Here is an 11,865-nt window from a genome sequence, read left to right on the forward strand (position 1 = left end):
CAATCACAATGCCCGTTGCGAGTGTACTTCAGGCGCGGGACCACCTCTCAGGTACTACACGGCTCCGAGCTTGTGCTAAGGTGAGTGTTGATACTGCTAATAAACATACAGATAGCGATAAAAATGTATATTATTCAAAGGCGAAAGGGAGGAATTAAGTCCTTAATTCGCTTCGTTGGGTGTAAAATAAACACTAATATCAGCAATTGGTTGTAATGGAAGACACCCGTTTTAGTCAAAATTGTTACTAAAGTGAACTATTAGTGTAAAAATGGTTATTCAGACGTATTAAATAGTTTGACATTGTCCGTTTGCATGTTGAATAATGCAGCTAAATTGTTTGTTTCTCTCTAAAAGTGTTGAAAATGTAAAATATTTGTCATAGGTTGAAGCGGTTTTTTAGTGTTGTATTGCCAATTGTGTTATAATAGGTTAGTAATGTAAATGGTAATTATTTATACCATTAAACGAATAGGTACTTGTATTTGCTCAAAACTTGTTGGGCATTTCCTGGTAAATATGAAAAGAGCTATTGATCAATTTTAGGTATGAGACACAAGATGTACAAATTTAACAATTAAAGTACATTTTTAGATATTATAGAATCAACTTTTTGCTAATCTTTCTACAGAGTGTTCAGTGAATGAACTTATCCTAGCAAGTAAACAGTGCGATAACAATGTTAGCACTGTGCATGTCTTGCAAGATATCTTATTTGAGTTGTATTGTGTATTCTACATCAGACATTGTCGCGCAAACGTGTTCAAAAGTGTAGAAAGCCGCAGTTTTTTTTTTTATACATTGCAGTCATCAGTCCACCACACCCAGCGTCATCCATCATGGAGGTGAACAGCACGGCAGACATCTTGAGCTCGGCCTACCTGGCAGCAGAGTACGTGGACAACTTCCTGCCGGAGAACCCCTTGCAGCCGTCGCTGAAACACGCCTGGGGCTACATGCTGGACAACTACACCAAGTTCCAGATAGCCACCTGGGGCTCCCTTATCGTGCACGAGTTCATCTACTTCCTCTTTTGCCTTCCCGGTTTCCTCTTCCAGTTCATGCCTTTCATGCAGAAGTACAAGATCCAGCAGGTGTTTTGCAGAGCATACTGCCTTCTCTTGCACTTTATGTTGGTTTTCTCTCCTGTGCAAGGTTCCTAATTTGTTGGTATGTGCAGGACAAACCAGAGACGTGGGAGAAACAGTGGAGATGTTTCAAGATGTTGCTCTTCAACCATTTCTGCATCCAGCTGCCTCTCATCTGCGGCACATACTACTTCACTGAATTCTTCAACATCCCCTACAACTGGGACGCCATGCCACGCTGGTCAGTGTCACCCATGGACAGACAACTGGTTACCTTATGTGTGTACAAACCCCGTTTCCATATGAGTTGGGAAATTGTGTTAGATCCTTTTCAACCCATATTCAATTGAATGCACTACAAAGACAAGATATTTGATGTTCAAACTCATAAACTTTATTATTTTTTTGCAAATAATATTTAACTTAGAATTTCATGGCTGCAACACGTGCCAAAGTAGTTGGGAAAGGGCATGTTCACCACTGTGTTACATCACCTTTCCTTTTAACAACACTCAATAAACGATTGGGAACTGAGAAAACTAATTGTTGAAGCTTTGAAAGTGGAATTCTTTCCCATTCTTGTTTTATGTAGAGCTTCAGTCGTTCAACAGTCCGGTGTCTCCGCTGTCGTATTTTACGCTTCATAAAGCGCCACACATTTTCGATGGGAGACAGGTCTGGACTGCAGGCTGGCCAGAAAAGTACCCGCACTCTTTTTTTTACTAAGCCACGCTGTTGTAACACGTGCTGAATGTGGCTTGGCATTGTCTTGCTGAAATAAGCAGGGGCGTCCATGAAAAAGACGGCGCTTAGATGGCAGCATATGTTGTTCCAAAACCTGTATGTACCTTTCAGCATTAATGGTGCCTTCACAGATGTGTAAGTTACCCATGTCTTGGGTACTAATGCATCCCCATACCATCACAGATGCTGGCTTTTGAATTTTGCGTCGATAACAGTCTGGATGGTTTGCTTCCCCTTTGGTCCGGATGACACGATGTCGAATATTTCCAAAAACAATTTGAAATGTGGACTCGTCAGACCACAGAACACTTTTCCACTTTGCATGAGTCCATCTTAGATGATCTCGGGCCCAGAGAAGCCGGCGGCGTTTCTGGATGTTGTTGATAAATGGCTTTCACTTTGCATAGTAGAGCTTTAACTTGCACTTACAGATGTAGCGACAAACTGTATTTAGTGACAGTGGTTTTCTGAAGTGTTCCTGAGCCCATGTGGTGATATCCTTTAGAGATTGATGTCGGTTTTTGATACAGTGCTGTCTGAGGGATCGAAGGTCACGGTCATTCAATGTTGGTTTCCGGCCATGCCGCTTACGTAGAGTGATTTCTCCAGATTCTCTGAACCTTTTGATGATATTATGGACCGTAGATGTTGAAATACCAAAATTTCTTGCAATTGCACTTTGAGAAACGTTGTTCTTAAACTGTTTGACTATTTGCTCACACAGTTGTGGACAAAGGGGTGTACCTCGCCCCATCCTTTCTTGTGAAAGACTGAGCATTTTTTGGGAAGCTGTTTTTATACCCAATCATGGCACCCACCTGTTCCCAATTAGCCTGTTCACCTGTGGGATGTTCCAAATAAGTGTTTGATGAGCATTCCTCAACTTTATCAGTATTTATTGCCACCTTTCCCAACTTCTTTGTCACATGTTGCTGGCATCAAATTCTAAAGTTAATGATTATTTGCAAAAAAAAAAAAGTTTATCAGTTTGAACATAAAATATGTTGTCTTTGTAGCATATTCAACTGAATATGGGTTAAAAATGATTTGCAAATCATTGTATTCCGTTTATATTTACATCTAACACAATTTCCCAACTCATATGGAAACGGGGTTTGTACATTATGTGTGAGGTTGCGCGTGAATGAAGGGACATGTGAATTGACAGACAAAAAAAAATCACATTTATATGTGAATGGACACAAGGTAGGAGAATGTAGGAATGGATATTTGTCCCCATTTTGTGTGTGTGGCGCCTACCTTTCATTATACTGTATATTTACAGTCATGTGAGTCAGTGAATGTGCAGATAAATGATTACATTAATGTGGGTATGCGAACAGACAGTAATTTACATGTATATGTGCATGTGATTGGACTGTCAGAAGTGTATGTGACAAACATGCTTATATTACAGTATGTGTCTTTGTGAATAGACATTATTGTTAAACATTATGCATTTTTGTGAATGACAACAGACGATCACATTATGCATGTATGTGAATGCACAAATGGACGCTTACATTATGTGAATGGGTACGTTCGTTGTGTTCTGTTTTTGTTTGCCATTTGCACAGCGTGACAACTTCACTGCTTTTGGCTTTTGTACACATTTTTACATAAATTAGCCGCAAATGACTATAAAACGCAGATATATAAATTTTGTGGATGTTTATTTACACACCTAAATTGTTTCCAAACTGCGCCTGTGACAGGGCAGTAAAATAGCTGCCCAAACAAAACAGAAGTCATTGTCATTGTCGGGGCGGTATAGCTCAGTTGGTAGAGTGGCCGTGCCAGCAACTTGAGGGTTCCAGGTTCGATTCCCACTTCCGCCATCCTAGTTACTGCCGTTGTGTCCTTGGGCAAGACACTTTACCCTCCTGCTCCCAGTGCCACCCACACTGCTTTAAATGTAACTTGGATATTGGGTTTCACTATGTAAAGCGCTTTGAGTCACTAGAGAAAAAGCGCTATGTAAATATAATTACCGGTAACTATAATTCACTGTACGCGATTGGGCAGATAAACTTTTACGTAATGCGTACATGTGATGCGTACAAATAGATACTTACATAATGTGTGTAGTGTGAGTGGACAAATGTGTCCACGATGTATGTATGTGAATGGACAAACGGCTGCGTACATTATCTGTGTATGTGAATGGACATTGGTGTTAACATTATGCATGTTTGTGAATGGACAAACATGGTTATATAATGTGTTACTTTATAGATATTGATGTGAACATTTGTTTACGTGAATAGACGAACAAAGGATTAGATTATGTGACTGGACATCCAGGTGCTATTTAATATTCTGTGCTGTCCAGGCCGTACATCCTGACGCAGTGTTTTGGCTGCGCCGTGGTGGAAGACGCGTGGCATTACTTCCTCCACCGGCTGCTCCACCACCGCAGGATCTACAAGTACATCCACAAAGTCCACCACGAGTTCACCGTGAGTTGAAGAAAACACGCCACGGACACAGTACCGTACGGCGAGGTCACCGATGATGCCCTCTCTGTCCACCAGTCGCCATTCGGCATGCAGGCGGAATATGCCCATCCTGCCGAGACGCTCATCCTCGGAGCCGGCTTCTTCATCGGCATCATGATCTTCTGCAACCACGTCTTCTTCCTGTGGGCCTGGGTGGCCTTCCGCCTGCTGGAGACCATTGACGTGCACAGGTAGGCGCACAAATGTTCATTTAGATAATAAAAAAGAGGGAAAAATATTATGATTAAGGGAAGATGGGCGGATGGGTTTACAAACTATATATAGGAGGGTTGCATATGCACTGCAAAAAGTCAGTGTTCAAAAACAAGAAGAAAAAAAAATACAAAAATTTGGGGTATTTTATTTGAACAAAGCAAAATTATCTGCCAATAGAACAAGAAAATACGGCTTGTCAAGACTTTCCAAAACAAGTAAAATTAGCTAACCTCAATGAACCCAAATATACCTTAAAATAAGTAGATTCTCACTAATAACAAGTGCACTTTTCTTGGTAGAAAAACAAAATATGAGACCTTTATGCTCAATATGTTGAAAAATATTCTTAAATTAAGTAAATGCTAGTGCCATTATCTTGACATAATATGCGCTCGGCAATACATTTCTTGAGACTAGCAAATTTATACTAAAAACTAGTTTATTGTTCTTAATGGGAAGGCAACAAGGCAAGCGCTTGCTACTCTCGGGGTCTACTAGCCGCTCAGGCAAATCATATGGTCTAAAAATGTATTTTTCCATAGATAACATGACATCACCGCGCCAAGTGCGTGCTCTTTCAGTCAATTAGTGCGCGTATATACAGCCTAGTCCCCGGCCAAAATTGTTTTAATTGCAATTTTGGGGAATTTATCTGAATGTGCATGAACTATATCTGTTCAAAATTGTTTGAAATGTTAAATGTTTAAATATTAACTGTCAGTTTATTGCACTGTGCCAACTGTACTACTATATGAGTACGTATGTTCTATTGTTTCATTGAAAATGAAACAGCAAAGTCCATTTGGCTGTCATCTGTTTTAATTATGAGACACAATTGTGTCAAAATCATGATTTTTTTTTCATGCTTAAAATAAGAAATTATTACTTTAAATAAGTAGTTTTATACTTGTGAGTGTTGATGACACAGCTTTGCAACAGTTGATATTCTAGTTTCAAGCATGTTTTACTCAATATAGGTCATAAAATCTCCGCAACAAGCTGTAATATCTTACTAAGATAATTTAGGACCAAAACACTTAAAACAAGTAAAAGACTCTAACATAAAATCTGCTTAGTGAGAAGAATTATCTTATCAGACAGAAAATAAGCAAATATCACCCTTATTTGAGATATTTCATCTTACTTAGATTTCAGTTTTTGCAGTGTGACGTCACATCCGTTTTTCTTCTTCACAGTTTAATTGACACGATAGTCAAGCAGTTTGAGTTTAGCATTAATGTGAGAGTGAGTGTACAGTTTGAGCAGAAAATGCTGGATTGCTGTTCTGATTTTGGGGGTTTCAGTCGTTAAAAAGGGGAGATAGGAAAGTCCTTCCATAGAGTCCGAAAGAAGTGGTTCATGAAGGTAATAAAGTGAGGGAAAATGCGTCATAGGAAATGGCTCTTAAAATGATCACTGTTTTCATTTTGTGGAATACAATCGGACCATGCTCGTGTCTGCAGTGATCACTTTGTAAAGTGAACATTTGATTTCATTAAGAAACGGTCTGTGGTGCAATCAAGTTTATTCTCTACTATATTAGTAGTGTTTGATAGCAGAACTGAACGTAAAGAAAGGGATCACATTACCGGTAGTTTTGTGTTCTTTTGTGGTTGCTATACCTAAGTATGCAAATAAACTAACATCATGTTAAGTCCGATTAATATATATTGTGATTGTTTGTCCAATCCACTGTATTTTTATTGTCCATTTTCATAACAGAAACTAAAAGTCATGTTTTTGTGCAGGAAAGCCAAGTGCTTTATTTGACACGGATGACCACTTTATAGCGTCTTTGGTGGTGTTTGTTAGCATGAAGAAAATATCCTTCATAGTATTAATAAACTAGATGAAAATCTAGTTTAACTATATCTTGATATCGCTAGCAAACATTGCTGAACAACAGGGACATTTATATCTAAATAATGAGACAAAATATGAACTTCACACCATAAAAACTGCAGATATGAATTTGAGACGAGACTAATATTTATTTAAGGAATTCAACTTCAAACAAATGTATCCTTTTTCTCATTAGTGTCACGATGACAGCAGCACGGCACTCATTATGTCAATCAAATATGGTACTTAGTGATGCACGAATAAATCCAACTTTGTCTTTTACGGATTATTGTTTAATTTGTGTAACCCTCATTATGTGCCTCTATTTTTTCTTCTCTAAATACCGTGAGTGTGAAATGAAGTTGTGGCCAGCAGTAACATCTTTGTAATGATAAATGGTTTAAATCATTAAGAAAATATTTTTCTTATACCATTTTAATTATTTTTTTCATCATCGATTACGGTATATATTTGCCTCTCGACCTTTAAAAATAAGACCTTAAGAAAATAAGACCCAGAAGTGCCCGGATGTGCCTTTAGGTGACGTGATTGCAACTCAGCTATACTCATAGTCAGAAGGAATAGACTGTAATATTTAGTGTTGACCACAAGGGGGCGGCAGAAAACAAACTATTGTTTCTTTATAAGGCACCCAATCAAACCCTTTGCAATTTAACATTTCAATTAAAAACAAAATATATCTATATATGCATAATAAATGAATAAATAAAATAATAATTATTAGATATATTTTAATTATATATTATAATAAAATATGAGTTACTTTTTGTTGAACAAAATTAAATGCATGTAATTTATTTGATTTATTAAAAAATACAATTACATTTTTAAGAATGATGAATCAGTATAATAGAAATGTAATCCATCCATCCATCCATTTTCTACCGCTTATTCCCTTTTTGGGGTCGCGGGGGGCGCTGGAGCCTATCTCAGCTACAATCGGGCGGAAGGCGGGGTACACCCTGGACAAGTCGCCACCTCATCGCAGGGCCAACACAGATAGACAGACAACATTCACACTCACATCCACACACTAGGGCCAATTTAGTGTTGCCAATCAACCTATCCCCAGGTGCATGTCTTTGGAAATGTAATATATTAGATTTATTTTTACTATTTTCTGTATTTTCTTATTGATTAGCTGGGATTTCTCACGAGGGCCGGGTACCGAATCCGGTAATGTTTTGGCACTGACCGAATCCCGACGGTCCTACCGTGCCATGTTACAGTATCTGGGTTGCGCCTGACGTCACGCCGGTTGCCGACTCAGCCAGCTTTTGGCACTTTGGCACTTGGCAATCACTCCAGCAGTACTGAGAGCGGACTCATCCAAAGTACCTATAGCTATCGTTGCAATTTTCAATGCCAACAAAGAAATTGACTCAAGGACGCTCCAACGTAAGGAAAGTAAGGCTCAACTTTTCTAAAAATGCGCTATCTTGATGCTAATATACATTGGCTTTGCTATAAACATTAGCATTAGCCATTTTACATGGGGATTTCGACGAAATCAATGAAACTAAAACAAAGATGCATGTTATAATCAAACCGCTTGTGTGTAGTAAGTACCATCCTGTCAGTATTAACACTTTTTAGGGCACAACAAAAAACAAAAAAATACACTATAAACTACTGCCATCTAATGTTTTGGACTTGCAACTTGCAAATGAGAAAGCTGTAACAATTGGACAGCAGTTATAATCATCTTATTTTTAAATGTTGCTGTAAAAAATAAGATTTTATTATCAAAAACAATATTTGATTTGTGATTGTTGCCATCTATGAGAGTGTCTCACTATCAAATATCAATTCCACCAGGAAGATTTATTTTTCCAGGTGGGTTTATTTGGACATAACTTCCTGTTTATAGGTTTTTAATATATCAGCCTGGTCTTTTTTATGATGGGGAGCTACTCTTCCAAATGTAATGTTGCCATTGTGTTTGTTGAGAATCGCAACACAAAAATAAATCAAATGTTTTATCATTCATCATAACCATTTTATCAGTCCAACCACAGCTGGAGCTTCCCAAGTGTACCTAATACTGTGTCCAGTGACTCTGTTAGTGAATAACACAAGGTACTAGGGTTGTACGGTATATCAGTATTAGTATAGTACCGCGATACTAATTAATCATATTCGGTACTATACCTCCTCTAAAAATTACCAGCACCCTGCACCCCCGTCGTCGTCACGTCGTGTCATTGCTGGTTTTACGAGCAGAGGAGCATGTTCGGCAGCGCATAATCACAGAGTACTTACAAGCAGACACAGTGTGTAGACAGAAAAGGGAGAACGGACGCATTTTGGCTTAAAAACCTAACGATAAAGGTGAAGTTATAACACTGAAACACCCTCAGAAAGAGGTACTTTAAGACATGGCTAGATAGCTAGCGGCTAAAGTCCAGCCCCAGTCTGCAGTGTTTTAGCTACTTCTAAATCACTAACCCTAACCTCCATGGCGACAAATAAAGTAAGCTTCTTACAAGTATCATCCCTGCAGGACGACTACACACCGTAGCTCACCGGCATCAAAATGTAAACAAACGCCATTGGTGGATCTACACCTAACATCCACTGTAATGATACCAAGTACAGGAGCGTATCTAGTCGATACTACTATGATTACGTCAATATTTTTTGGCATCACAACATCGTCTTTCGTTTTTTTTTTTTTATATTATGTTTATAAACTCAGGAAATATGTCTCTGGACATATGAGGACTTTGATTATGACCAATGTATGATCCTGTAACTACTTGGTATCGATTGATACCCAAATTTGTGGTATCGTCCAAAACTAATGTAAAGTATCAAACAACAGAATAATTTGTGATTATTACATTTTAACAGAAGTGTAGATAGAACATGAATTGATTATCGTGGACCCCGACTTAAACAAGTTGAAAAACTTATTGGGGTGTTATCATTTAGTGGTCAATTGTACGGAATATGTACTGTACTGTGCAATCTACTAATAAAAGTCTCAATCAATCAATCAAAAACATGTTAAAAGAGAAAGTAAACAGATATTAACAGTAAATGAACAGGTAGATTAATAATTAATTTTCCTTAATAATGTTGACAAAATAATAGAATGATAAATGACACAATATGTTACTGCATATGTCAGCAGCATACTTGCCAACCTTGAGACCTCCGAATTCAGGAGATGGGGGGCGGGGGGCGGGGTTGAGGTGGGCGGGGTTTGGTGGTAGCGGGGGTGTATATTGTAGCCCGGAAGAGTTAGGGCTGCAAGGGATTCTGGGTATTTGTTCTGTTGTGTTTATGTTGTTACGGTGCGGATGTTCTCCCGAAATGTGTTTGTCATTCTTGTTTGGTGTGGGTTCACAGTGTGGCGCATATTTGTAACAGTGTTAACGTTGTTTATACGGCCACCCTCAGTGTGACCTGTATGGCTGTTGATCAAGTATGTCTTGCAGTCACTTACGTGTGTCTGTAGAAGCCGTATACAACATGTGACTGGGCCGGCACGCTGTGTGTATGGAGAAAAAGCAGACGCGACGACAGGTTGTAGAGGACGCTAAAGGCAGTGCCATCACGGCACGCCCTCAATATTGTTGTCCGGGTGAAATCGGGGGAAATTCGGGAGAATGGTTGCCCCTGAGATTTTCGGGAGGAGCACTGAAATTCGGGAGTCTCCTGGAAAAATCGTGAGGTTTGGCAAGTATGGTCAGCAGACTAATTGGGAGCCTTTGTTTGTTTACTTACTACTAAAAGACAAATTGTCTTGTATGTTCAATATTTTATTTAAGGACAAACTTGCAATAAGAAACATATGTTTAATGTACTTTAAGATTTTTTGTTAAAATAAAGCCAATAATGCAATTTTTTGTGGTCCCCTTTATTTAGAAAAGTATCGAAATAATTTTGGTACCGGTACCAAAATATTGGTATCGGGACAACACTACAAGGCACACAAAAAAGCTAGCTTCAAATGTTTTCCTTGTTCCACCCTTCCACCCGCAGCGGCTATGACATCCCTATCAACCCACTCCACCTGATCCCGTTCTATGCCGGCGCCCGCTTCCACGACTTCCACCACATGAACTTTGTGGGCAACTATGCCTCTACCTTCACCTGGTGGGACAAGCTGCTGAAGACTGACAACCAGTACAACAAGTATTTGGACAAAAAGGAGCAGTAAAGGAAGCATGTTGTCAACATCAACAACAAGAATGCGCGTCTTATAAATCTTTATTTAAAAGGTTTTTCTGCAGTCGAGGTCTTGTGGTCTTCTGTGGGCAGCTGCTGACTAAAATAAAACCATCAACTTCGTTTTGCCACTTTGTTTGGTTTTTAAATGAGGAAAAAAGCAAACAAGAGACTGTACTGACCCAGCACTTTAAAACTACCTTTTATTAATTGTACGTCTTTATAGCAATCAACAACTTTTTATATCCCCACGAGAAACACTGAGATATGTTGTGTTTTCATGTCCAAATAATAAAAAAAGATTATATTTAATATATTTGTGTTGTAATGCTGCTGTGATTTAGGAACATGCTGGTAGGTTGTGGTCCATATCCCCACTGCTGCACTGAGGACACACCCCTGCAGCTGCATCCCGCACACACCGCTGCGTCAAGTCAGCAAGCAGCAGCAGCAGCTACCGGACAGGAAGTCATATGCCCATTTATGGGAATCCAACTAAAACACGTGTTCAGCATCAATTTTGTCAGTCAAAAATGAGCATTATCTTTGTCAAGGCAGAATATTAAATGCAACTCTCAGATTGTACATGTGTACCTACTAGTTGTCCATCCATCCATTTTCTACCGCTTGTCCCTTTCGGGGTCGCGGGGGGTGCTGGAGCCTATCTCAGCTGCATTCGGGCGGAAGGCGGGGTACAATCCTGGACAAGTCGCCACCTAATCACAGGGCCAACACAGATAGACAACAATTACACTCAAATTCACACACTAGGGCCAATTTAGTGTTGCTAATCAACCTATCCCCAGGTGCATGTCTTTGGAGGTGGGAGGAAGGAACCCACGCAGTCACGGGGAGAACATGCAAACTCCACACAGGAAGTCTTCAACAAATCTAACATGTTTTTGTCAACAACAAACACTAAGTCCTCACCATATCCGATGTACAAGTTTTCTTGAATGTCAAACACGATTAAGATGTCTTCAATGAGCCTAACAAAAGTATTTTTTCTTCTATCTTTTCGTAAACATTGAAGACAATTTAGAGTCTTTGACAGACGTAACATACGTGTTTGCAGAAGCAACCAATTTTGAGTCTTCTGTGAACCCAACTTTTTTTTTCGTAAACATTGAGGACAATTCAGATTCTTTGACAGACGTAACATACGTGTATGCAGAAGCAACCAATTTTCAGTCTTCTGTGAGCTCAACTTTTTTTCGTCAACATTGAAGAAGATTTAAAGTCTTTTACAGGCGTCACGTACGTGTTTTCAAATGTAACCA

The 11,865-nt window shown here is 39.1% G+C and overlaps 1 protein-coding gene across 1 annotated transcript; it reads left to right on the forward strand.

The window, feature by feature from the left end:
* Positions 1-8: 8 nt before the first annotated feature.
* Positions 9-11,168, forward strand: msmo1 (methylsterol monooxygenase 1). Its single transcript, XM_061984068.2, has 6 exons — positions 9-80; positions 808-1,094; positions 1,181-1,329; positions 4,165-4,291; positions 4,367-4,521; positions 10,400-11,168. The coding sequence occupies exons 2-6, from the start codon at positions 840-842 to the stop codon at positions 10,575-10,577; spliced, it is 864 nt and encodes a 287-aa protein (XP_061840052.1). The 5' UTR covers positions 9-80; positions 808-839; the 3' UTR covers positions 10,578-11,168.
* The last annotated feature ends 697 nt before the right edge of the window (positions 11,169-11,865 follow it).

Source organism: Nerophis lumbriciformis, linkage group LG25, assembly GCF_033978685.3.
Source record: "Nerophis lumbriciformis linkage group LG25, RoL_Nlum_v2.1, whole genome shotgun sequence".
Classification (NCBI taxonomy): domain Eukaryota; kingdom Metazoa; phylum Chordata; class Actinopteri; order Syngnathiformes; family Syngnathidae; genus Nerophis; species Nerophis lumbriciformis.

Coding starts and splice junctions, on each gene's coding strand:
- msmo1 (XM_061984068.2), top strand. CDS start 840: ATGGAGGTGAACAGCACGGCAGACATCTTGAGCTCGGCCTACCTGGCA. Junction 1,095..1,180: donor AGAAGTACAAGATCCAGCAG/GTGTTTTGCAGA, acceptor TGGTATGTGCAG/GACAAACCAGAGACGTGGGA. Junction 1,330..4,164: donor TGGGACGCCATGCCACGCTG/GTCAGTGTCACC, acceptor TGTGCTGTCCAG/GCCGTACATCCTGACGCAGT.